This window comes from Ursus americanus, chromosome 19, assembly GCF_024610735.1.
Source record: "Ursus americanus isolate L20-20 chromosome 19, mUrsAme1.1.p, whole genome shotgun sequence".
Taxonomy (NCBI): domain Eukaryota; kingdom Metazoa; phylum Chordata; class Mammalia; order Carnivora; family Ursidae; genus Ursus; species Ursus americanus.
Window position 1 is genome coordinate 23282477 of NC_142145.1, and position 27811 is coordinate 23310287.

Sequence of the window (27811 nt, forward strand, 5' to 3'; positions counted from 1 at the left end):
TAAAGGATAACGCCATTATCTTTATTGAAAGCAAGACATGAAAAATTAAACACATCGGCGTTTAAATTAGGGAGGAAGAAAGGATAACAATATGTGTAGTGCCCATAATATATTCTGTGCTCCTCACGGTGACAGTATTAACAAGGCCACCAGGCCTAGGGGATGATTTTTCCCTCGCTACAGGGATCGATCTACCAAGCAGATGGCACAGTGACTGTGACGGTTAACTTTGTGTGTCACCTGGACTGGCCACGGGGCGCCCACATTAAACCTCATCTCTGGATGCATGTGTGAGGGTGTTTCCAGAAGGGATTAGCATTTGAATCAGTGGACTCGGTAGACTGCCCTCCCCAATGTGTGTGGCATCATCCAGTCCGTGGACGACCTGAATACAACAGGCGAAGGAAGGAGGAATGCGCTGTTATTCCTGCCTCGCTGCTTGAGCCACACCGCGTCTTCTCTGCTTCTCAGGCCTTCAGACTCAGGACTGAATTATACACGGCTTTCCTGGGTCTCCAGCTTGCAGACGGCAGATCAAGGGACTTCCCAACCAATTTGTCATAATCTCTCTCTCTATATATCTATCTCCTACTGGTTCTATATCTCTGGAGAACACTGAGGGAAACACACACAGCCAGTCTCCCTAAGTGCACAAGAGAAACATCCTACAGTCTTGCAATCCAACCACCCATTTTCCATGACAGCTATCAAACTGCTTACATGTTATCTTATCATCTGCTTCATCTCAGTATATTTTTATTACAATTTCATTACAGCCTGATGTTTATAGATTGGTTTATACCGAATGCATTTCAGGTAAGCTGTTCCCTAACGACATATGGGAAAGCAGAATCATCACGTGGAGGGGCTGCCTACGAATTCCACTTTTGCCTGTAGACTGGAATGCCACCGATAGAATTTTGACATTAATGACCTTTAACTCTAAAGAGCCTGGGTATCATTGGGCACCTGGGAGGCTCAGTCGGTTAAGTGTCCGACTCTTGATCTCAGCTCAGGTCTTGATATCAGGGTCATGAGTTCAAGCCTCACGCTGAGCTCCATGCTGAGTTTGGAGACTACTTTAAAAAAAAAAAAGAGCCTGGGAACCCTAGACCTTATCTTCTGGACCTTTTTCTTCCATTATCACCTGTATATCTGTCTTATGGGATCTACAGCACTGTCACTAAACACAAAAACTAACCGTCAGTATTTTTTAGTTCCATCATACGCCTAGCACAGAGGCTCATATGGTAGGGGGTTAAATATGTGCGGAAAGAAAGTCAATTTTCAAATATATATGCTTCACTTACTAAAAAGTTTTACCTTTCTAGGAAACTAGAAAAGAAAATGAAAAAGCCAAAGAAATTATATACACAGAAGGGAACTAAGGGAGTGGCCTCTACGCCCCATTGTGGGCCAGTTCAAAAGATCCCAGGGGCTTCAGGTTATAACGTAGCGGGTCAGGCCGCCCCCTCGGACCTCCGAGAGCCTCCTGCAGTGCCGTAAGATATTCACTATCACGTGAAACCGCTTGTCGGCTTTCAAAGCTGTGAACTCCTTGATGTCAGCTTCCACTATGAAATAATGACCTGAAAATAAAGACATTAGTGCTACTTTTCATAAGGACAACTTTCAGGATGAGACTTTAAGGCGTGACGCTGTGAACATGAATAACATTGATCGTTTTTACTACCATTAGGCAAACAAGGTTGAGAACAGGTATTCTTGCTAAAATGATCAGTAGTCTCTCAAGTGAAGTCGCATAATGTTTACTGTGGCATTTTAGAAACGGAGCCCTGCTAATTATGTGACTAGCTATCTGTTGGTATCTTCCGAACAACTGCCTTTTCAAGAGGGAATATGGGCTAGTGGTTAAGAGAATGGAACCCCCAGGAGCTCTGTCCCTTAACTGGCTGACCTTGGGCAAGGAACGGATGCTCTCCTCGCCTCATCTGCAAAATGGGGGTAACCGTAGTACCTCGTAAGATGGGAGGACTAGAGCTCTCAGTACACTGTCTGGCACATGGTGAGTGCTATACAAGCATGACCAGCTGTTGTCATCACTACTCTAATTCTGAAAACACTGGCTATGGTTTCATAATAGACTCTAAAGCAGTGTTTCTCTGCCTCGGAACTACAGACATCGGGAGCTCGTTCTTTCTTCCTGCGGGAGCGGCCTTGTGCATTGTACTCGGGTGTACTTTTAGTCTCCACATGCCAGTAGCACCCCCAGCCCTAGTTGTAACAACCAAAAATATCTCCAGAGATGGAGAAAATGTGCCCTGGTAGGAAAACCGCTCCTGGTTGAGAACTACCTCTCCAGATTCAGAATTTTCGAGAATTCATTTTGTTTCTCATGATTTAGTTATACTCCAAACAGCTGACACGCACACATATATATGCTATCATTTTTACCTTTGGTATCCTTTGTTTCTTCGTCAATAAATCTGTGATAGAGATTTCTGGCCACAGAACTCATTGACTTTTTTGGCTGATGTAGGATCTTATATTTACTAACCACTGCCTTGTTGATTTCTTTAATAACATCATTAATTTGACAATAGGTTAAGCGAGACTTCATGTACCTGCAAATAAGTATATGATTAATTTTTAAAAGAATAATTATGCAAAATTATTTTCTTTGAAAAATGTTTACGTATGATGACTTTACACAGAAGCAAAGCTACTAGAACTCTTCATTAAAACAAAAATGTATGGGCGCCTGGGTGGCTCACTTGGCTGAGCATCTGACTCTTGGTTTCAGCTCAGGTCATGATCTCCGGGTCGTGACAGGGAGCTCCATGTCCAGCTCTACGCTCAACATGGAGTCTGCTTGAGATTTTCTCTCCCTCTCCCTCTGCCCCCACCCCCTGCCAAAATAAGTCTTTTTAAAAAATGTATATCAACTTCCAAATACACCAGACAGATCTCAACAGCTGAAAAATTAAACAGAACCACAATGTATCAGTTGCTTAACTTCCCTATTTATATCTGGATGTATTCATCTCCATTCTCTGCGCACAGAATTAATACCACAATTTAAAATAGGGTCTCAAACACTAGAATTTAAAATAGGGTCTCCTGCTGGTGAACTGCAAGACAGAAGTTTATTAAAACATTTTTAAATGTTTGTGAGAAAGGGAAACAAAAATTTAAATATTAAATAAATTACATAACTTATACTACTCTGCAAACTTATCTGTTCTGAGAAAGCAAGAAAAGAGGAGGAGGAGGAGGGAAGATGGACAACAAAGACCACAACAGATGGCAACTCCAATCAGGACAGAGAGCCAATTGCACAGGATGGCAGAGGAAAGGGTCTGGGAGCGAGCTGCAGGGCGGAGGGGAGCCAGTGCGCAGCTCTGGGCTGTACCCTCTGGAGCAATGGTCTCTCTCTAAATCCACTCTTCCAATCCCATTTGCCTCTTGCCATCCTCCCAGTCACCATACAGTCTTAGAATATAAAAACAGAAGACTCGACTTGTCTGTACACACCAAAAACAAAACTCAATCGTCTGCCTCAATTTTTCCCTTCAACAAACTATGTTTTGTTTTGTTTTTTTTTAAGATTTTATTTATTTATTTGACAGACAGAGAGAGACAGCGAGAGAGGGAACACAAGCAGGGGGAGTGGGAGAGGAAGAAGCAGGTTCCCAGCAGAGGAGCCTGATGTGGGGTTTGATCCCAAAACGCCAGGATCCCGCCCTGAGCCGAAGGCAGATGCTTAACGACTGAGCCACCCAGGCGCCCCACCCTTCAACAAACTATGGATTCGGTATGTGAAACTCTGCCCTTTACCTCTCTTCAAGGGGCAGTTTCCTTACCAAAACTTCCATAATATGAAATAATATATGAATATGTTTAAAGGAAAGTGTTCATATTAACCAAAAAACATTCACTTTCATTATTCTCTTCTTTAAGGATTTTATTTAACTGAGAGAGGGAGAGAGAGAGAGCACATGCACAAGCAAGGGGAGTGGCAGACAGAGGGAGAGTGAGAAGCAGATTCTCCACTGAGCAGGGAGCCCGACGCACAACTTGCGAGACTCGATCCCAGGACCCTGATATCATGACCTGAGCCAAATGCAAAGGCTTAACCGACTGAGCCACCCAGGTGCCCCTATTTTCTTCTTTTCTAAATTCATTTTTGCTGCTGTTATTTCTAACTACAATTCCCACAAACTGTATATCCCACAGCTCCCCACAAAGCGATTCCTTTAAATCTTCTGAGCTATCACCTTAATTTCCTCAATACCCACCCCCGCCCTCTGCCAATGTCCTCTACTTTAACTCCAGCCTCAGTAGTAATTTTTTAAAAATAAATAAATAAAAGCCCTATGCTTGGAATACATTCTTCCTTAACCCAATCATTTAAGTTCTCTCATTCACTAAATAACCCCTTAGTTTAAAAATGAACACTCTACCATGACTATGCTAATTTCCTTCCTTTATCTTTTCATGGAAGCATTTTATAAAAGCCCATCTACTCCACTGTTCCTCAGACATTTGCTTTTCTCTTTAGCTTAGCCAATGAGCAACAAAAATAACAGTTTAAAAAACTGAATATCGTCAGAATTTTCATGAAAATAAAGCTATCATAAAAGAAATGACTGACAAAAAATAAAGATTACAGAGAAAGGTTGGTCTCATTTTGATGAAATAGAACACAACTAATAAACCCAAGTTTACAATAATAATTAACAATGGCAAAATGCTCATAATAAAAACAGTAAGTAAACTGTATTGGCAGTATAACTACATTGTTGTAATAACAATCAGAAACAGCCTATTATATATGTGAAATTAAATAAAATCTGAAAGGAAATACTCCATTTTATCTGGGTGGTAGAATTACAGATGAGTTATTTTCTGACAACACTGTCCAACAATTATTACTTGTATAATAAAAACATAACAAGAAATGTAACAATGTAAAGCCCAAGAAGTTCAGCAAAGCCCTGGAATGATGAGAGTTTAAAAGTAATGAGTTTCCTGGGACGCCTGGGTGGTTCAGTTGGTTAAGCGTCTGACTCTTGATTTCAGCTCAGGTCTGATCTCAGGGTCACGAGATGAAGCTCCACGTGCAGCCCTGTGCTCAGTGGGGAGTCTGGTTCTCTCCTACTCTCTCACCCTCTCTCTGTGCTCCTCTCCCTGATCATGCTCTCGCTCTCTCTCTAAAATAAATAAATAAATCTTTAAACAAACAAACAAACATGAGTTTCCATAATGGCCTCTCCAATACTGTCTTCTGTAAAGAGCAAAGCAGATCTCCTTCCGGGGAAGGAATCTTGTCTTACTCAGCCCTGTACTGTTCCCAGTGACCCACAGCCTGGAACAGAACACAGACTCAAACAATGTGTGGCATAAGTCGAGGAACAAATGGAAACCAAACAGACGCAACACTTACCGTTCTAATTCTCAAAACTATACAGCACACTTTACTTAAAATTATAGCAAAACCGAGGCTTTTATTTTTTTTTTTTTAAATAAAGCAATTTATAAAATTGCTCATTTATTTGAGAGAGAGCACTCAAGAGACTGCAAGCAGGAGGAGGGAGAGGGACAAGCAGACTCCAAGCTGAGCGCAGGAGCCTGATGCAGGGCTCGACCTTGCGACCCTGAGATCATGACCTCAGCCAAAATTAAGAGCTGGACACTAAAATGACTGAGCCACCCAGACGCCCCAAAACAGCTACTTTTAAAATGTACCTGGATAAATCTGTATCACAAAATGGTCCTGGAGATGACTCAGCAATAAACTGACCCATCTCTAGATCATGCTATGAAAAGACCTTTAGAACCAAATAAAAAACAGGATTTTAAGCATCTTCAACAAAAGATTTCCTAAGTTTTTACTGTATAATGTAAGACTATTTGAGAAAAGATCAATATTTGAACACAGCATGCTATGAATATAATCAAGCTTTAGGATTTCAACAATCATGTATGTTGACCATTAAAGAGCTGAACGTTAAAATTATATCTTAAATACTTACGCCGGAATGCCATTGAATTCATCAGAAGTTATAAACGGCATTTCTTTAATAATTCTTTGTTCTTTGGGGGGCTTCTTTGTGGGTGCAGTTTCCTCCACTTTGACTGGCTCTTCAGGGTCAAGATCTGTCACATTAGCGCTGCAGACAGAAATGCACAGATGAACAAGTGATCGTTGGGATTCCGCAGCCTACTAGAAAGTTTTCCCAACTAAAAACAATCTGTTAACAAATACAAGATTCATCTTATTATAATAATTTTATAGCCAACGTTTTTTGCTGCCCCCACTCCTATTGTTCAAGATCTGAATAGTGAAGAGAACACTGAAAAATTAAGTCCCCAAATCTTCAGTAATAGAATTATAATTTACAAGCCCCAAACCTAGGTGTATGCAGGACACCTAGTACAGATCTTCAGCAGTTATCCCACTGGCTCCTCAAAGTCAATACGTGTGAGGTTGAACTTATCTTAACCTCTAAACAGCTTCTCTTCCTGACTCCTGAATTCCGGACACAGAAACATGAATCCTCTTATACTTCTATCTTTCTCTTTGTCCCACTGGTTGCTAGTGTCAGTCCCTGCCTGTGGCAGACTCATTTTAGTTGCCAGCAATGAGCATGAACTCTTGGATTCAGTCCGACTGAATTTTTGGAGTCAGTGAAGAGCCTAATATAGCTCCCACCCCACACCTAACAGCCCTAGAAATAGGCTGCAGCTTCTGGGTTATTTAGCTGCCAGGGAGGGAACAGACCCTTGCTGGCAGCAGCAAGTGAAGCCATACTGGCTGGACTGCTCCAAAAAAGAAATGGGGTACAGGAGACGGAGTAGATCCGATCCAAGAGTGAGCGAAGGGAGTCCCAAGAAAGACAGGGAGGTGAGATCCCAGGATCTCAGACAGCTGAGCACCAGACACAGGGCCACCAGGCCTGACTGAGGCGCTGTGACTGCAGATGGCCACGTTGTAGGGTGCCAAGATGAAGCTGCCCGATGCTATGGTACCATCAACCCTCCATGAGTGTGACATGAGACTTCACGGTGAGCCTGGCTGACTCTTAGCTGTACCTGTTTGTCTTCACCGGATGCTACAGCAGCTCCGGATTTTTTCCTTCATGCCCTGCTATGCGTATCAGCTGAAAAGAAAGGTTCAACCTATAGAAAGGTTCTGCTTTGACCTTGGCTGAAAACTGAAACTAAGCCATAGTGAGGTCAGGAGAAGAAAATTCCTCCTATTCCCCAGGCCATATTCCTGCTGGATGTCCCATGTCCAGCCCACACTACAATCCTAGCAGATCTCCTGTGATGACCTCTGTTCCTAGCATTCATTCATGACCTTGCCCACCATTTTCTCTTCTTGCAGGGAAACTGTAGGGGACCCTGACCATGCTGGGCATTCTGCTGAGCTTATCTTCTTCTGGAGAACTTCAACCACCAGCAGTAATGTGGCTCTTCTCCTACTCAGCAAGCCTCGTGCCTTCCTTTCAGTTTTTCAAATTTAAGCAGCATATTGTTTACAGAAACACATACGCCAAGAGTGTGATTATCATACACAGCAGGATGACTACCTCTCTGATAAAGAAAGGGTCTGCAAGAGAAGAAGGGTTGTGAGGTATGTGTAATATTCTATTTCTTAATCTGACTGGTAGATACACCCATGTTTGTTTTATTCTTCTTCTTTAATTTGCACAAATAATGGTTAGTCACTTTTCTGTATATATATGATACATTTCAAAAGTTAAAAAATTTTAAGTTATGCATTGACTGTTTTTACACACTTTGGAACCCCCTTTTAGAAATGTAACTTTGGTGGCAGAAGCCTGGAGAGGGGGAGTAGTGGAACCACGGAAGGACAAAACACAGGAGCTCTCAGATCACAAAGACAAACGATGATGGAAGATCACACTCAGAGCCAGCCAATGAGAAGGGAAGGGAGGGCTGGGACAGACAAAACCCCAGAGAGACAGCGTGCATAGCTGAGGGCTACAGAGAGAAAGACAGGCGGAAGGTGCCGAGTCGGAGTCGCTGTCCAGGGGCTGGGAGGAAGGCAGCAGGCATGACGGGTGGGTAACAAGAACTGGTCGGTTTGGCCTCAAACATGCAGAGTTGGAGAGAAGAGCTCATGATTAGGCTCCCAGCAGAGGTCACGTCAAGGCTGGAGTTGACATTTGAGAGCACTGACCATGGTGGAAGCGAAGCGTGAGCCAAACACAGCTTTAGGAAACGCCGTAATTTAAAGAAGGGCAGAGAAACGGGAGGCAGCCAAGTCAGAGACGCGCGGGATGACAACGAGGCACTGTGGCGGACACGGCATTTCAGAAACAAAGAGACAGCGAATTACAATCTGAAAAGAAGGATCAGGGCTGAAGGGGGATTTCTGGGTCAGCTGCCAACGTGTGGTAGTACTAGCAGCCCAGGGACAGGCTGAGGGGCTCTGGGGAGAAAAAGTGGGAAAAGAGAGCCTAGTGGACACTCGCCCGTGGGCAAGAGGGGCGACATTTTCCGCAGAGGCAGCAAGATAAGAAGAGTAATGCAGACAGAGGGAAATACTATTTCTAGTGTAAGTGACAAAAAACCTAAAAACACTAACATAGTCACTAACAAAACCACAAGTCCATGAAAAAGCAGAAAGAGCAGAGGTATTTAATAGTTTTATAAACGCGGATAGCAAGAATAATTATAAGTACACTTACGAGTTCTGGCTTACTGTTACTTGAGGCAAATGGGGAGGAATGTTTTCTTTGAGATGCTCCACATCTTTATAATCCTCTTCAAGAGATTCACAGAGTTCCTAAAATTAAAAAAAAAAAATGCTCCCAAGTTAAGTGTCTTTACTGCCTGTGTTTTAAGATGGTATGAAGAGCGTGAAAGACTCATCCACAATCACAATGACTGGGAGTGTTCAGAACACAGAAGAGGTGGAAAAGCACTGACTGCAGCAATATTTTTTAAAAAACTGTTTGGTTTCTAGAGCTGTTTCTGGATGGCAATACAGTGGCTTTCTCTACTGGTTTTCAGAGAACTGTTATAATCACACTACAACAGGGAGGGTTGACATTTAACTGCAACCTTGGAAAGCAACTAAAAAATGTATGAAGGATTTATATCGGCCATTCTGGTAAATTGCTTTTGTTGACTTAACAAACATTCCCCAGTGCTATCTGTACAGCAGCGCCAGGGGACAGTGCGTGCCTGGAGCACACGTACGAGACGCTACTCGGAACAACTTCCACTGCTGACGTGCACATACTCTAGCTTAATGGAAATTTCCACCGGATCATAACTGCTTTGTTTTTGTAACGTGTTGTCTTTACTTTACCTTTCACTAGATCTTGAGGCCATGAACTCATGCAAATTTAGTAAGAAAAATACTCTGCACCTTTGGATTCCTGTCATCTGATTCTCAATTGTAAGATAAACAAAAATTCTAAATAGTCTTCAATTCTGAATTTAACATTCTCTAGGCCCACACTTAACCCTGGGCACTCCTGGGTAGGTTAGAACTGAAACTAATATTGGTTTCTGTTTTGAATTTATACGACGTTTTTCTTTCAAAGAGCTGAATGATGTTCAGAGCCACTAATTTCATTTCCATAGTAGTAGGATAGGCATATTCATGCCCATTCCTATAGCTCAAAAATCTTTACAGACCTTAAGGATTATAAGGCTGAAAGGGACTGTAGAGGCCACCCTGTTCAATCCCAAGGAACACATCAATGGCTCTAACAGCACGAGGTATCTATGTACAGACTGCGTATTTTTTCAGAAGTACGCAAGCACTTTCATTAGCTTAGCCAGTTAGAAAGCTTATTTAGAACAAAATGGTGTGTGAATGAGACTCAAGTTTTTCTTTACTTGAGACCCTTACGTTATGTTTTATAGAACAGAGACCCTTATCTGAGACCCTTACGTTATGTTTTATAGAACAGAGAAATGCAGGACCACAAGACCCGAAGAAGTAAAAGGGCTTTCTCAGGGTGGTAGAGGGGGCTAAGGGCAACCAGGGTGAGAATCTGCGTCTCCTCACCCCAGGTGGGGAGCTCCTTCCACACCACTCTACCAAGATCATTTGTTTAAATTAAACCTACCAAGAGTTATTTAGGAAATCTTCCTTTTTAGTACAGTTCCATTTCATTGGCTACCAGCATAAACAAAGAAACACCTGTAGAGCTCTGCAGTCCTTTATACTAAGAAGATACAATGCGAGAGGTGCTCTATACCATTAATAACAATTTACAAAGCTAAGAACATTTCAAATTTAAAGAATCCTTCAGAATTCCCTGGCAATCAGGGAGTTTGTATTTACTGCCCTTTCGTTTTTTTACTGGAAAAACATTACCTTGAGTGAATGGTTGGTTTGTTCTTGATACTCAATCTCCAATTCCAATTTATTTAGAAGTTCATTTACTACAATGATCTCATTTCCTATTTTATCTAATGTGGTCTTCAAGGTAGGTTCCTGACCTATTAACAGACAAAGAAAGAATGAAAAATAAAGCATACAGAAAAGTATTAGCATACTGTATTCTTTTTTTTTTTTTTAAGATTTTATTTATTTATTTGACAGAGAGAGAGAGACAGCCAGCGAGAGAGGGAACACAAGCAGGGGGAGTGGGAGAGGAAGAAGCAGGCTCCCATCGGAGGAACTCGATGTGGGGCTCGATCCCAGAACGCCGGGATCACGCCCTGAGCCGAAGGCAGACACTTAACGACTGAGCCACCCAGGCACCCCAGCATACTGTATTCTTTAACTCAATTGTACCCAATTAAACTCTTGGACCAAAGCTGAGAGAGACACTTGGGGGAGGAGAAAGGACTATTGTTTCAGGCCCTAGGACCTGCCTCCATGGATAATCTTAAGACCTCATTTCTAAGTAATATGGTAGAGAAGAAAGGGAGAGGTAAGTACAAAGGGTCCCCTGAGTCTTTTGATTTTGGCAAAGTCCTCCACTATAAGAAGACACCTAGAAATGTTAGTTTAAAAAAAAACAACAACAAAAAACAAAACCCACCCTTCTACATGCATAGCTGAGCTTTCTCCAAGGGTTTCAGCATTTAGAGGGACCCCCAGATTGGCAGTAGGTGGGAGCTGATGCTACAGCAGCCCTAACTGGGGGTGCAGAGGAAACCTGGAGAGAGGAGTTGGCGAGTCTCAGTAACCCAACACGTTTGGTTTTAATGGGGTCAAGAACCTAGGCTTTGGTACTTCAAAGTACAGGGTGTTGGAAGTGAGAATCCCAAATGAGGCTTCTTCATGGGATAAACCTTCAGTGAAAGTGCACACCTCAAAATTCTAATCACTGGCCAGGGAGAGAAGCTTGTGTTTCGGACCGGCTCTCAAGGGTGCGTGGAAGATGGGGGAGAGTTTCCCTTCAGAATTTGTAGTAGTGGCTTGGGACGCACCTGGGTTTGAGATTCATAGTTACACTATTCACTATTCCTAAGCAGAAAAAGTAACATAGGGGCGCCTGGGTGGCACAGCGGTTAAGCGTCTGCCTTCGGCTCAGGGCGTGATCCCGGCGTTCTGGGATCGAGCCCCACATCAGGCTCCTCCGCTATGAGCCTGCTTCTTCCTCTCCCGCTCCCCCTGCTTGTGTTCCCTCTCTCGCTGGCTGTCTCTATCTCTGACGAATAAATAAATAAAATCTTTAAAAAAAAAAAAAAGTTACAGGCTAGTAATAAGCCTGGAGTGCTTCACAGAAACAAACATCAGGCATTTATAAAGTAGCATGCTCTCATACTCTCAACCCCATCATCTGGCACCCCTCTCTAGTTCCAAAGATTTGAGGATGGGAAAACCAGAGTCTCCTCCTCCCTAGAAATAAAAGAAGTAATAAAAAAAAATTTTTTTAAGAGATCAAAAACACAAAAGAAAAACTACCCTCATAATCAAATCTTTCCATCTTTGCTTTTAATAACCAATGAAATACGCATAAGTAAAGGCACAATTAGGGAGACAGAAAAAAAATAAATAAACAAAAGCACAGTTTGGCCATATCTGTAGATTATGGAGGCTGTAGAGTGAAATGGCCAGAAGGTGCAAGACCTAAAGTCAGAGACACCAGCACCTACCTCAAGGTTACGGTGAAGAGAAGAGAGAAAGTACATACAAGATGGGTTGAATACTGAGCCTGGAATCTAGTAAAACACTCAGTAAATGCTAACCACTATTCATCATCGTCATGACAAGCAGCATATAATTCTTATCTAATAGGGCAATGTTAATTGCATTTGACAGCAGGATCATAACAACTAAAAAATTAATAAGTAAATAAGAGTATGGATGTCTCTATTGAGATTAATTTCAGGGGGTTATATAACTAGTTTGGATACACTGGTATCTCTAATAACTTTTAGTTACCTAAACTTTAGGGCCTTGTCTGGTGATTTATAAAAACATAATCAACTGAGCAAATACAATACTTTTGAAAGCTGTAGTCTAATAAATTACTGTAGCCAGAGGGACAAACTACTGGGCTCTGTTAAATGAGCTATGGAACCAAACAGACAAATCATTCTCCCCACATACAAATGATGGTTACTGAGTATGTAGTGATCTAATAGGTCACTTTGCTTCAGCCAGGCCTCATGCTTTGGTGGGGTCATTTGAATTCAAGGTTTAGTTGTGTTATAGGTCTCTAAATTTTATCTGTTTATCCCACAGAAATCATGCCCCTAGACAGAGAAGCTAAACAAGACTAGTTATTAAAAATCTAGATGTTCTTTTTGGGTTATTCAATCAAAGTGGCACAGAAGGAGAAAGAATACTAGACTGGGAATCAGGATGCAAAACTGTAGTCCCAACTGACTACCAGGAGCTAGGGGAGCTGGGCAAGTCGCTTGACTTCTGAGAGTCATGTGTGAAATGAGGGAGCGCGAGAAGATGAACCCACAGTCCCTTCAGCTTTAGCTTTCGGAGAATGTGAGCTATAAACTGTATAACGGGTCATATTCCTTTACTAGAGGTTCTCAACAAGAGATGAAGAATATCAAAGTCCCTAGATGGACATGTATAATTCAAAAGGGCATTTCAACATTATAATTTCATATTTTAAAAAATTTGTTAAATTATCAATTCAAGGTACAAACTATAGCAAAGTTCACCACAATTTTCCCAGCAGATAGAATTCTGCCTATAAATAAATCCTAAGCTCTCCTAGAATGGACCCTGGAGCTCACAATTTTTGTAAACAATATTTCCCCAGACTTGACAAGGATCACCCATCTTTGCACTGTCATTGCCTCATCCTCTTTCAGCACTTCAAAATGTTCTGGAAGACAGTTACAATCTCTAAGCTTCTCGACGTTAAAAAAACTGGACATTTTCAATCAGTTGTTTCCTAGTTATACATAATGATAAGCTTCCTCCAAATCAGGCTGTGAGATGGATAATGGGCTATTTTTACCTCTGTGGGTCTTTTCCACTTCTATTTTTATCTCTTACCTTTCATTATCTCCACTTAGCTTTATCGCCATAAATGCCAAAAAACCTTCGAATCTTCCTATTATGCCTTGTGTATCTCAGAAAAATACAAGCAATTGAGTATAACTAATATCCAGTTCACTGTTCAATATAACTTACATTTTAGTACTCTGCAGTATTCAAAATATTAATGCTGGAGCGCTTCAAAAAACCACTATTTGAAAGTTAAAATTACCTTTCACTTAACCAGGCAATAAGATATTCAAAGTGGAACAACAATTAAAATGCATTTTATATCTACAACGTCAGTGGAATCTGTTATACTTACCACAGTTTCTTAGTGACAGAGTTCTTTTAATATTGCCAATCTTTTCATTAATATGAGAGCATAATTGTTCCAGATCTGAGGAGGCCATCCTTTAAGCCTCTGAAGAAAAAAAATAAACATTTACAAAAACAGAAAGGCCAAGTTTTGGTTCACTTTCAAAATCCAATAGTGGTATTACCAGTATTGATCCAGTAATGTAATCCAGTAAATGGACCACAAATGTGATCCAGTAAATCACATCTCCCTGAAAAGAAAGTACAAAAACTCAACTTCTTTCAATTCTACAAAATTCAGTTTTTAACTAGAGTCCGATACTGACTTCTCTTTGAGCCTTCTTTAATCAACGCATCCCAAAGCAAGGTACAGGGGATTTAGAGGGACAAATGCGCTATTTATATATAAAGACAGCGCTTAAATTTTCTTTAAAAACGCAAAGTACACATGAATTAAAAGCACACAGTAAATGCAAAGAAACGAGTCCAAGTAAGCATTTCTCCCATGCTGCGGGGGGCTGGAGCTTTATGGTTTGGGGCTGATAAGGAGGCAGAAGGAGGGGAAGGAAGGGAGTCGGTTATCATTCACCTGAAGGTAGGATAGAAGATCTAAAGCACCCACTCCAGCCAACCGAGCGGTGGGGAAGACAAGCCCGTTTCCTCTGCTCCGCCTGGAGGCCCCGCGCCCCCAATCCGTCTAAACAATGCCTTCCGCCTGACTCCGAGGGCAGGACCCCCAACTTCAGATTCCAACCTGGAGCGGGTCCGGGAGCAAAGCGCCACTCGGTCTTAGAAGCCCAGGATCCCGAGACGCGACTCCGGGAGCGAAATTCAAAGTGCCCGCCCGGTCCCAGCGCCGCGCAGGCGCACCTCGGCGCTGCCGGAACGCGGGAGGCTCCAGTTCCGGCGCCATCGGAGGCCACGGAGGGGCGGGGGAAAAGGCGGGGCTGGACGGATTGACGCGCAAGGCTGATGCGGCCAGTGCCTCTCCCAGTCCAGGCTGTCCCGGGTGATCCCAGCCAGCCACCCAGTCTCGACGGCTGCCCAGCCAGGGGCCGCGCGCTCCGGGAATCAAATGGCGAGCTCTAACGTAGGTCTCCAGGTTGGCGGCACGTTAGAATCACCAGGGACAGCTTTTACAAATTCCAGCGCTTACGCTGGACCCAAGTCATTGATATCAGGCACCCTGGAAGTGGGGTCCACGCCTTCCTATTTTAAAAAGCACCCCAGATAATTCCAAAAAGCCCTCCAGTTTGTGAGCTTAAAGACAGGGACCTTGTCTTCGTAGCGTTTACAGCCGCTATAAGGGCAAATACAAATTTAAACTAAGAAAAAGGGTCAATTCTCCCTGTTGGGAAAAAAGGGAAAGTATCCCCGAGCTGGTGTGGCAGCTCCACGGTCATCAGCTATCCAGATGCCGTCTATCTTCTGGCGCCACCATCCATAGCATCATGCATTCTGGCCTTGGGGTTGCCTGTGATGCAAGATGACCCTGCCAGCTCCTTCCTCAGATCTTGGTTTAAGGCAGCAGAAAAGAAGAGGTAAGGGTCACACGCTCACTTACCAGCTGAGCCACCACCTTTAAAGAGTTTTTTTTGGAAGCCACGCCCAATGGCTTCTTTCCGCTTCCCACTGGTCATTCACATCTGCAAGGGGGACTGGAAGAAAAAAAAAATTTTTTTTTTATTTAGACAGTTACATGGCATCCTCAACCATATAGGGGTTCTGTGCGTAAGGGAGAAGGAGAGCATAGATTCTGGGTAGGCAAATAGCAACCTTGGCCATTTCTATTTATTACTTTTAAAAATTTCCGGAAAATTTCAAACTTAAAAAGTTAAACTAGGATAATGAATCCCATGCTCAACCCATCACTTCAGCTTCAACCATTATTAACTTATCTCAAATCTTGTTTCATCTGTACCTCCTCTCCTCTCACCCTTTTCCTACCGGAATTTTTTTTCCTACTGTAATATTTTGGGTTTTTTTTTTTTTTAAGATTTTATTTATTTATTTGACAGAGAAAGACAGCCAGCGAGAGAGGGAACACAAGCAGGGGGAGTGGGAGAGGAAGAAGCAGGCTCCTAGCGGAGAAGCCTGATGTGGGGCTGGATCCCAGAATGCTGGGATCAGGCCCTGAGCCAATGGCAGACGCTTAACGACTGCGCCATCCAGGCGCCCCCCTACTGTAATATTTTGAAGCAAATTTCATATATTGTATTTTTCCATCCAAAAACATTTACATATTTATCTCCAGAAGATAGAAACTCTTTAAAAATTACCATGCTAGCATTATCACACACAAATATTTTAACGATTATTTCTGTATAACAAATATCCAGCCAACATTCAGTTTCCCCTGATTGTATCGTTTAAGAACTATTGGTTTGTTTAGAATCCAAATAACAGTTACATATTGTTATTTGGTTGACACATTTTAAATGTTTCTTTTAATTTTGACACACCTGCTTATCTAAAGCTAAAGTCCTTTAATAGGAACAAACCTTTTCATTGTAGGACTAAAAGTAATTGTCATTATCTAAGAAGAATAACACAGCAACACAAATTCACCCTGTAGCATCAAGGACAAACATTTTCAGATTACTTCCCATGAAAAAATAAACAGGAAGACCAACAGCATAAAGGCACTGAATACAAGAGGAGGTGGGGAAAATGTGAAAAAAATATACAAATGAGCAATTAGATTGCACTGCCTGGTTCATATTTCTTCCTAGGACAGGATTATTTATCAGGATTTCAAGTGTAATGACAGAAACTCAATCCAAACTGACTTGAGCAAGAAAAAAAAAAAAAGACTTTACTTGGCTTATAAAACTGTAAAGTAAGCACGTGTCTGTGTCTACAGTTATAGCAGGACCCAGGAACTCAAACATCCTATTAAAGAACCATCTCTGTCTCTCAGTTCTGCATTCATCTGTGTTGATTTCATTCTCAGGCAGGCTTTCTCTTTGGTGATCACTGGTACCTCCAGACTTACACTCTAATAGGTTAGCAATTCTTGCTTTCCGAATAGATGTAGCAAAAAACCCCAGGATTTCACCTCATTGTCCTATTTAGGTCATCTGCCCAGTCTTAAACTAATCAGCCTGTTTAGAGGGGTGGAATGGTCTGGTTGGCTAGCCATTCAATAGCTGGGAGCTAGGACAATCCTACCCAAAACACAGTCCAAGAAAAGGACAGAGGTGGTTTCTGAAACATTATTTTATGGAGAAGGAGGAGGAAGTGGGGAAGGGTTGTCTTGAACAAAAGTTTGCTGGGGAAAAAGCAAGAGTTCAGGGTGATGATGATTTCTCATTGGCTCGTTGCAGAGATAGTTGATTTCTCCTAGGGGATACAATGTACATCTTTCTCTGCTGAGGCCTATAACTGACAATGCTTCCTGTAATTGACATGGAATGGTAAGACTTCCCCTTCTAGCCTCCTGACCCCACCTTAGAGAGGTTTCCCTTTATTTTTAAAAGCGCAAGATATAAGAAATTGCTGGACTGGTCCTTCAAAGAAATATAAGCAAGAGTAAAAGCAATGTGAACTCTAGTCTTCAGGGAAAAATAATAACAATAACATCAGGAAACTTTTATTGGGTGCTTAGTCTAATTCAGGCATTTTACACATATTACCTTGTTTAATCTTTGTAATAAACTTATGAATACTTAAAATTATGATCTGCACTTTACAGATGAGGAACTGGGGCTTATAATTAAGTAACTTGCCCAAGTCAGTATCTCGGAGCCTGTCCTCTTTCCCATGATGCTCTGCTGCCTCTCAGGTGCAAAGGGTAAGTCACTTGCTCCCACGTTTTATGCTTCTGAACCTAAAGACTTCCATCATTGTTTAAATCCCTCATGTCATGTATATTACATGAACAATTCGAGATTCTTTATGAATTCTAAGTTTTTGATACCCAACTGACTTTGACAAAATACTTTTATTTGTACTTTTGTTACTTTTTCTTGCAGCTAGGGGGTCAAGTTTAATTTCTGGATGTCCCCAAGTCAGAATCAATTAAGGTCCTCATTGTAGAACAAATATAAAAAATCTCTTTACGCAATAGGACTGTGCATTTCTGGGAAGCTCCGGAAATATTTAATCCTCTGGTTTTGACAGTGGAGAGTGGCCAATTTCATAGCTGTCCTTTCAGAAGAGGGAAGGCCCATTGTAATCGATGGGGTGCATTCCGAGATGCGCCACTGATCAGGATTAGGTCTGACCCTTTGGGAGTAATAACATTCAAGGCAGATTGTGTTTTTACATTTCATAATACAGTTCTCACAGGGACCGTTTCTCTTCACCTGTCGTGGCAGCTGAGGTGAATCATCCCGAAAAATCAAACTCCTCACTTTTACAATGTTTCATACCTTAAAATGATTTATAGCTCTGGTGGCATTTTTTTGGTTTTGGTTGGTTGGTTGGTTGGCCGAGGTGTTATTTTGGGTTTTTTTGTTCGTTTGTTTTGTTTTGTTTTTTGGTTTTTTTGAAACTAGAGAGAAGAAGAAAAAGAAAAAAGCTTCTTATACTTTTCCCCTAGTGTTCTTTCCTCATTTTATGGAGTCTTTATCCACTGTGTACTTTTTTTTTACTGTTACAGTTAGAGCCCCAATTTCTGGGCTACCAGGGTGCCCTTACCAAAGTCTCAGAGGTATGTGATATGATTAGAGGCAGGGAAGGAAAGTCACCAGCGTGAAAACTACTCTGTCTCTCTCTCTCCCTCTCTGATGTCTAGAATTCTACCCATTAGTGAACAGTGGAAGATGGAAAAAAAATATCACAAGTCCTTTAGATAGTCCCAGCTCAGTCATTAACTGGCTCTGTGAACTTGAGAAGTAGATGACTTCTGAGATCATGTCCAGCTCCAAGCATTCGGGTTTTTTCCTTCTGAAAAGTATTTCTCTCTTCCTATGACCTGCTTTTAAATATAAACATGACTGGGTGGAGAGTATGGACTTTTAAGTTAAGAGGGAGGGGAGTAAGACCATCCCACAGATTTTCCTTTCCCTACTTCTTAAATGTCCCCCAAATAAGTTTTTTTTTTAAATCCTCTCCTCCCAAAAAATCACTAATAATTGGCAACAACCAGAAATAATGTAAGGTAATAAACTTCAAACACTGATGTCAAGGAGGGAAGCAGAAGATTCTGGAGCACAGAGGAGAAGTAGAGGATGGCTTGGCTTCTAATCACATCATCACTCTGAAATCATATTGAAGAACCCACATTATCTCTGAATTGAAGGAAATCTGAAGGTTACTAAAATAAAATAAAAATGCTCAACTAAACCCAGGTAAAGTAGGAAAAGAAGCCTCCAGCAACAAATAGAAAATACTTACAAACATGGCTGATATTAATCCAAATACATCAATAACACTTTAAATGTGAATGGGTCTAATTACACTAATTAAAAGACAGATTGTCAGAGTGGATAAAAAAACATAAGACCATGGGGCGCCTGGGTGGCGCAGTCGTTAAGCGTCTGCCTTCGGCTCAGGGCGTGATCCCGGCATTCCATTCCGGATCGAGTCCCACATCAGGCTCCTCCGCTATGAGCCTGCTTCTTCCTCTCCCACTCCCCTGCTGTGTTTCCTCTCTCGCTGGCTGTCTCTCTGTCACATAAATAAATAAAATCTTTAAAAAAAAAACAAAAAAACATAAGACCCAAACACATGTTATCAACAGGAAAACCACTTTTTTTTAAAGATTTTATTTATTTATTTGACAGAGCGAGAGAGAGAGAGAGAGAGGGGGGGGGGGCGTAAGCACGCAGAGCAGCAGGCAGAGGGAGAGGGAAAAGCAGACTCCCCGCTGAGCAGGGAGCCAAACTCGGGGCTTGATCCCAGGACCCTGGGATCATGACCTGAGCCAAAGGCAGATGTTTAAGCGACTGAGCCACCCAGGCGCCCCAGGAAAACCACTTTAAATATACAGAATCGATAGATTAAAAGTAAAGGTATGGAGAAAGGTACACAATGATAACACCGATCAAAAAAAAAAAAAAAACCCAAAAAAAAAAAACCCCTTAAGTACTTATATTTCTTTTGGACAAAGTTGATTTCAGAACAAGGAAAATTATCAGGGATAAAAAGACACTACATAATAATAGAGGGTCATTCTCCAAGAAGACATACAATCTTAAACATGCACGCACCTAACAACTGAGCATCAAAATATGTGAGGCAAAAACTGATAGAAATAAAAGAAAAATAGACAAATCCACTATTACACTTGGAGATTCCAACATCCCCCTGTCAATAACTAATAGATCAAGCAGGCAAAAAAATCACTGAGGATATAGTTTAATTGAACAACACTATCAATTTGATCTAATTGACATTTATGGAATATTCTGTCAAACAAAAGCAGGATACACATTCTTTTCAAGCTTGCATAGACCATTCACTGAGACAGACCACATTCTGGGCTATAAAGTACACCTTAACAAATTTGAAAGACTAGAAATAATACACAGTATGTTTTTTAGACTACAGTGGAATTAAATTTTTAAAAGTCCTATCTCCAAATATAGTCACATTGTTGGGTTAGGACTTCAACGTATGAATTTTAAAGGGACACAATTCACCCTATCATATACACACACATTTTCTACTATGAGAGGCTAATCTTTTATGTCTCTGGCTTCTAGAGTCTAGCATTTTAATGAGACAGAATGTGTGTATGTAATAAAGAATAAGGGGAGAAGTCCGGCTACCTATTGAAGGGAAGGGACAAGGACACAAATGAAAAAAACTTAGTATTTTTTCAATAATAATAATAAGAAGAAGAAAATCTTTCCAGCCCACATACTCTAGAGGATGGCTGCTGCATTTAGGGCTATAAAATGTCCAACCCACACAATAACAAGGTATAAATAACCCCTTGAATCCTGACAGGCTGTGGCTAAACTGACCTCAAGACAGACTCAGCTGACTGGAAATTGGAGCACTGGTTTCTACTGAAAGAAAAGGAAGACGATATGAATGGGTAGAACAGCTCTAGAGTACAAAATCTCTCCAGTTTTTCACAGAGACTGTTAGTCTTTTCTGCCATATGCTTAGTCCACACAAAGAAAAGAGTGAACACACTATATTAGTCAACGTCTTGGCAAAAATAGGACGGGAAAAAAACTGGATAATTTGAGGAGAACTTAATAAAAGGGACTCCTTAAAATATGTGGCAGAGTTTTCAGAAGGTAACATTTAATGGCGCGGTTCCCTGGGGTTTATAACTTAGGGAACAGTGATTATCCCTAAGCATGAAGACCGACAGTCACATGAGTTTGGGGAGGCAGTGCTATGGAAGTGGCTACTTGGCAGGAGCCGTGGTCTCTGATCAGGTTCGGAGCACCCCCGTCAGGAACTCAGCGGGAAGGAAGCTAGGAGAATAAGTATCTGCCTGTATTCTCCCACCTATTCGTCTTCTGCTGATAACCCCAACTCCCCTTGGCTGGACCCACCCTGAGGCCAGGAGGCAAGGAAAATCTTGAAGCCATCTATCTGGGTCAGGCCCCCTCAGTCCAGCGTGGATCTCAAGAGGAAGACAACCAACACATACACTTGGATTATGGCATTCACATACTGACATACTTTGTGAATTTGGTAAAATATACTTTAGGATTTTATTTATTTCTTTGACAGAGAGAGAGACAGCAAGAGAGGGAGCGCAAGCAGGGGGAGTGGGAGAGGGAGAAGCAGGCTTCCCGCTGAGCAGGGAGCAGGATGCGGGGCTCAATCCTAGGACCCTGGGATCTTGACCTGAGCCTAAGGCAGATGCTTAATGACTGAGCCACCCAGGAGCCCCTTGGTGAAATATTTTTGAAAACAATTTATATTTTATATATAAATATTTGAGATCAAGTATTATACATTACAAAACTCTTTTATTTGACAGAGACTTTCCCCCAAAGCATTTCAAACACTTCAAGGATATTATTATATTGGTATTTATAAACTGGGCAGTTTTTCCAATTCTTAAGGTAGAGAGGAGCAATGCTTGCCAAATTTTCCAGAATCAATTAATTGCAGAAATACCTGCCAATCAGATCTCTATTAATGGCTCACAGGAAAGCTAGAAAAGACCATTCGTATACCATTTATATGGATGTGTTCATTTTGCTGAATATGTTCTAATCTTCTAGAACCAAGGTATTTTTCTTGCTTAGCTTGCTTACCTTCCGCAAGTTCTTCTCCTTAAGGAAAACCTAGCAATAAAATGAAAACTCAATTAGCATTTAATTTTATTACCTGTCATGATGGTGTCCAAATCTATATGATGAGGTGATTTCCATGTTTTGGAAAATCTCAATCTGCCTAGATAGGACCCAGCAAACAGGGTCTGTTTATAAATCTTGTGTAAGCTTTATATAAAGCTAAATTAATAATAATTTATGTATTTCAAAGATGCTTACAAGATTTTAGATCTTTACATCGAAGATTTTTTTGGACCTCATTAGAACACTCCCAGGATTTACTCCCAGACCTCCAAATAAACTTCCAAGATCAAGGGGTTGGCAGCATTGGTACCTTGAATCAGAAATCTCTCACAGGATGTTAAATTACTCTTATAGCAGAGGGGACAAACCCAAGCCCAGTAGATTTACCTTCCCAGGTACTATTGATGTTTGAGACAAACTGAGGCCGCCCAGAAGCAGTCTGAGCTGTAGATGAACTCCCCAGAGCCTAGCCGCACAATCATGCCAGCTCAGATGTCCCCAGCCACAATGGCGCCTGAAGCAGCAAAGCTCAATCCTGCCCCTGTCCATGGCTTAGCGATTACACGCACATTCTGCAGTTCAGTGGTTCAGCTCTTCCCGTATTACATCCCAGTGAAGCTGCTCCCAGGACCTTCATTGGCTCAAGTTCCCCCTCTGCCTTTTCTCTTATACCTAGCATGGGTCCCTAAACTCCGCTGCTAGACCATACACTTCCCCTGAACACCTGGGCCCTGCTGTTCGCCTCTCCTCCCCACTTCACTCGATGCGTTTCCACACTATCCACCCTATTGCCTCTCAGGTCAACAATCCCCACCCTCCATCATGCTCCAGGGGTCCTGCCCCTTCCATTCTAGCCTGACTCACTGCCACCCATGGCACCTATGAAATAGTAATGGCACCCTTCTTCATCTCGCTTGCTTCACACTTGTTGTTTATCAAAGTAGACTTGTGATTCTGCTGATAGGAAACCAAATCAGGGTTGAATTATACACTGCTCCTTTCATTCATAGGCTGAAATCTAAGCTCCATGACCTCAGAATGTAACCTTATTTGGAGATAGGGCCTTTAAAGGGTAATCAAGTTAAACTGAAGTCATTACATGGCACGAATCCAATATGACTGGTGTCTTTATGAAAAGGGGGTATTTGGACACAGAGACACATATGAAGGGAAGATAAAGCAAAGAGGCACGGGGAGAAAGAACACGACCATCCAGAAGCCAAAGAGAGAGAAGCGTGGAACAGAGCCTTCCCTCACAGCCCTCAGAAGGTACCAAAGCTGCCAACACCTTGATCGTGGACTTCCAGCCTCCAGAACTGTGAGACAACAAACTTCCGTTGTTCAAGCCATCCAGTGTGTAGCAGCCGTAGCAAACCAGTATATGATGTAACCGTAAGAAACCGCTACACCATGCCCCAGATTTACTGATTATGACTAAACCAGGCTCTTCCTGGTGATGTTGCTTTTTTAAAACCATAAGCCCTAAAGGAAAGGTTGTTTTATTCAATATATTCTTTTTTAAGAAACAGCGAGAGTGTGCATTTAATTTTTCTGTAGTTCCGTAAGAGTTAAAACTTGAGTTGAGGAGTTTTGTTCCTTGATGATGCCAAAAGGATGAGATTTTACCATAAAATAGAATATTTGATCTCTGTTTGGTATCAATAAGTCTTCAACCCAAAGTTTTACCCAGAACAATGTACATTTGTTGTCTTCTTCTAAGTTGGTAAAACAAATTTTTGCTTTATTGGAATGCTGGTGGGAAGGCGCCTTTGCTATATGGCCACTAGATGGCAGGGCAGCACCATTCTTCTTGAGGGCACAAGCTAAACAAAAGGCAAATTCAGGACACCAGATCGAAAAGTTTCTGAAGATAAACTTCCCTATCTTCCTTGTTAGCATTAGCTTTTCTTTTATGAAAGTAGCGCGGGTTCTTAACAGCAAATCTAAACAACACAGAAAAGTACAGAGAATAAAATGAAAACTCTCATTATTCCACCTGTCAGAAGCAAACACACCGAAGATCCTACTCCTGATACAAAATGGCTAGTGTGGACCCTTCCCAGCATTCTCTGTAAATACTCCTGCTCACGGTTCCTTCCCCTCTCATTTACTACGAATGTCACTCAAACTTAACAGAATCCCAACTCCAATCTAACCCTAACCCCAACCCACAATCTCCTTTTGGTTATTTTTAGAAATTTGTTAGCACTCTGGGTGCACACTACCGTCTTCACAGTGCTCACCAGAAACACCAAATCTTACAACAGCTGCAGCATCAGGTACTAATGTTGGTAAGACTGATAAACTCTGCCATTTTTAATTGCAGGTAAAACACTGACATCTGAAGAGACATCACAGAGAAATCAGACGGGTTAAAGAAACAAAACATACCTCACCTTAGGTAGTCAGAGGTAGGATGGTTTATTATTTTGGGGTTAAATTGTAAATTTATGTTTTTTAAATTAAAATACAGTAAAACTGGGGCACCTGGGTGGCGCAGTCATTAAGTGTCTGCCTTCGGCTCAGGGCGTGATCCCAGCGTTCTGGGATCGAGCCCCACATCAGGTCTTCCGCTGGGAGCCTGCTTCTTCCTCTCCCACTCCCCCTGCTCGTGTTCCCTCTCTCGCTGGCTGTCTCTGTCAAATAAATAAAAATAAAATCTTTTAAAAAAATAAAATAAAAAAATAAAATACAGTAAAACTGACTTTTTATAGGTTTAGCACATGTATAGATTTGTGTAAATTCCACGAAGTTCAGGATCCAGAAAAGTTCCATCACCCCAAAACAACTCCTCTGTCCCTCTGTTATCACGGCCTAATGGCCTCTAAAATCTATAAATTCTCACATGGCTTCGTCACTTACTAGTTCTAACTCCCACGGGACCGAGCCCTCTGGTGTATAACTTCTGCCCCCTCACCACCCCAGCACTGCCCTATCTAATTCAACCCAAATCTAGGCATGTTTAGTGCTCCTTGAACCCTGAATCTTTCACCAAGTTTTTACATTGATTTGCAAACTACAACAATGTAAGTAAATGTATTTAATCTTCAGTATGATAGAAAGATCCTCAGACTAAAAAAAAAAAAAAAAAAAAAAAAACCAACACAATCCAACTATACGCCCTTTGAGATACAACCAAACAAAACAGGCCCAAATCTATAAAAAGAAAAAGGACAGGCTGCATGCGGACAGCATTATCCTTTCAAACTCACCTCCACAGTAAATCTAACCCCCGCAAGCCCATAAACTGTTCTGAATTCACATTTCAAGATACTGAAGATCCATGCAGAGACAGCCATCTTCAGACCTCCAGGAGCAAAGGTGGAAATGCCCAGCCTCCTTTCCTCCTCCCACCTACTCTCAGGGAAGAGGCAGGGATCCTCCCCTTAAAGACCAATCTCCCCACTTTGTACAGGACTTTGCCCATTAAATTCTACCCTATGTTTATGGTGTAATTAACATCCTCCCCCATAGGATTTATTTTTAAATAATCTTCCAGCTCTGATCAATTAATCAGCTAATTAATAAATCATTCAGTACAACTAAATGTCCCTGGCTTTAATCCTTTTGCCTTTAGCACTGTTTTTCATGAACCCTTTTGTGTGTGTGTGTGTGTGTGTGTGTGTGTGTGTGTGTGTGCGTGTGTGTGTGTATGTGTGTCTGCTTAAGTGTGTGTGTGTGTGTGTATGTGTGTCTGCTTAAGTGTGTGTGTGTGTGTGTGTGTGTGTGTGTGTGTGTGTGTATGTGTGTCTGCTTAAGATTCTCAATAAAGCCTCTTGGTGAATTTCCTAGCAACATTACCTGCAGCTGGTATGTCTCTCGGTGGCAACAGGGCAGGACAATACAGCATCTGTTATACCTGTACATTCCATTGCTAAACTATCTCACCCCCAGAACGGAATGTCTGGATTGTCTGGCACATTAGCTATCCTGGTCCTGCCCTTTCACCTGGACTGTCCCACATATGTTCAGGACAGATTTGGAATCCACGACATCCTCTTATGAACCATCATAGTCAGATTTGTTTTTGCTTAGAAAAATAGGGTCAGGGGCGCCTGGGTGGCTCAGTCGCTAAGCGTCTGCCTTTGGCTCAGGGCGTGATCCTGGAGCCCTGGGATCGAGCCCCACATCAGGCTCATCCACTGGGAGCCTGCTTCTTCTTCTCCTGCTCCCCCTGCCTGTGTTCCCTCTCTCACTGGCTATCTCTCTCTCTCTCTCTGTCAAATAAATAAATAAAATTAAAAAAAAAAAAAGAAAAAGAAAAATAGGGTCAGAATTAGAGTTTAGCTGTCAGGAGGGGAACCAGACCAGGAATGGGTTTGAGACTTCTGGTCAGGGGTGATTGCGACAGGACACAGTGCTTCCCTGACAAAAGTGCCTTCGTGGCTGTCATCTTCAAAGCAAAGTCCAGCTTCCTTGGCATGACATACAATTCTACTGTTGACCTGACTCCTGCCCACCTCATTAGCCTCAGCAACCACCCCTCTTGACCAGCAGTTGATACCACAGGAATAGCTGTTCGCGGTGGTTGCCACGTTGTGCCGCCCACCCCCACCTTGCCAGTACGTACGTGCTGTTTGATGCCTCTACGTCTTTGTTCATGAAGTTCTTGTCTGGAATGTCCTTCAGCCCACGAACCCTTTTTGTCCTCTGAATAATTCCGAATCATCTTTCAAAATTTAGCTCAATAATTACCTCCGCGGGTCATCTTCCTTGATCTCCCTTGAGCGTGGGTCAAATTTTTTCTGAACTTTGCATTCCTCTATTATTGATGGTACTTTAAAAAAAATATTGAAATTGTTTGATTCCATATCGTCTTTCCAACTACAGCGTGAGTTTCTCACGGGAAAGGATGCTGTAGTATTCGCCATAATCGATTTCCCAGAGTATCCACCTTTCCATCGCGACCCAAGAGCGAAGGAGCAAGGCAGACTGGGGGCGTGGCCAACGATGAGGCCAGGACTGCGCAGACTCAGTAATTCGACTCCTTGGGAAGTCTTTGACTCTTCGGTTCCCATGGTGACAGAGCGCACTTCCGGTCTCTTTACCTCGCTCATAGTTATGAGCGCGAAGCGCAAATATATAAGGGCCAGCTGTTAAGACACCTTACAGCGTGAGAAGAAAAGCCACACGCCCATCATAGTGATCAAGGGAAAACACGGGAATTGGGGGAATGTGCCAGATCCTCAGATTTCTCCGGCTTTCCTCGCCCCCAGGCCCAACCCAGCCCAACTGGACCGCAGTCAGGTCTCTGGTTAAGAGGGGAGCATGCTCTGGTAATGTAAGGAGAAGAGCTTGGCAGTTTAAAAAGTTAAATATACACTTATTATCATATCAACCTGCAATCCCACATAGGTTTTTACTCAGGAAAAATGAAAATTCATGATCACAGAAAAAATTTTTAACCAAATATTTGTATCAGCTTTATTCATAACTACCAAAAACTAAATGCCTTTCAATAGATTGATGGAACATGGTACATCTATACAAATCTACACAATTAAAAAGAAGGAATAACTGAACCATGCAACAACTTGGAATTTCAAAAGCATTCATCCAAGTGAAAGAGGCTTATATAAAGGGTTCCTTTTTTAAATTTTTTTAATTTTAATTTTTAAAGATTTTACTTATTATTTGAGAGAAAGAGAGGGTAAGAGAGCATGAGCAGGGTGAGGGGAAGGCAGAGGAAGAAGCAGACTCACGGCTGAGCAGGGAGCCTAAGGTGGGCCTCTATCCCAGGACCCTGGGATCATGACCTGAGCCAAAGGCAGATGCTTAACCAACTGAGCCACCCAGGTGCCCCAAAGTTTCCTTTTATAAGACGTTTTGGGAAAGGCAAAATTACAGGAGCAGAAAACAGATC

At 42.0% G+C, this 27811-nt stretch overlaps 1 protein-coding gene across 11 annotated transcripts; it reads right to left on the minus strand.

Annotated features, from left to right (window-relative positions):
* Positions 1-26882, minus strand: SKA1 (spindle and kinetochore associated complex subunit 1). Of its 11 annotated transcripts, XM_087869805.1 has the most exons (11): positions 26519-26882; positions 24436-24584; positions 21907-21936; positions 15297-15390; positions 13918-13983; positions 13740-13838; positions 10328-10452; positions 8682-8779; positions 5997-6134; positions 2416-2585; positions 1-1589 (listed from the first exon to the last, which is right to left on the minus strand). In XM_087869805.1, the coding sequence occupies exons 6-11, from the start codon at positions 13825-13827 to the stop codon at positions 1441-1443; spliced, it is 768 nt and encodes a 255-aa protein (XP_087725931.1). In that variant the 5' UTR covers positions 13828-13838; positions 13918-13983; positions 15297-15390; positions 21907-21936; positions 24436-24584; positions 26519-26882; the 3' UTR covers positions 1-1440. The 11 variants fall into 11 exon arrangements, with proteins under 11 accessions (XP_087725931.1, XP_087725932.1, XP_087725930.1 ...); XM_087869806.1 differs by lacking the exon at positions 13918-13983 and having other exon boundaries at positions 26644-26882; XM_087869804.1 differs by lacking the exon at positions 13918-13983.
* Positions 26883-27811: the final 929 nt, after the last annotated feature.

Coding starts and splice junctions, on each gene's coding strand:
- SKA1 (XM_087869808.1), bottom strand. CDS start 13,827: ATGGCCTCCTCAGATCTGGAACAATTATGCTCTCATATTAATGAAAAG. Junction 10,453..13,739: donor TCTGTCACTAAGAAACTGTG/GTAAGTATAACA, acceptor GTCTGTTAATAG/GTCAGGAACCTACCTTGAAG. Junction 6,135..8,681: donor GTAACAGTAAGCCAGAACTC/GTAAGTGTACTT, acceptor TTCTGTCTGCAG/CGCTAATGTGACAGATCTTG.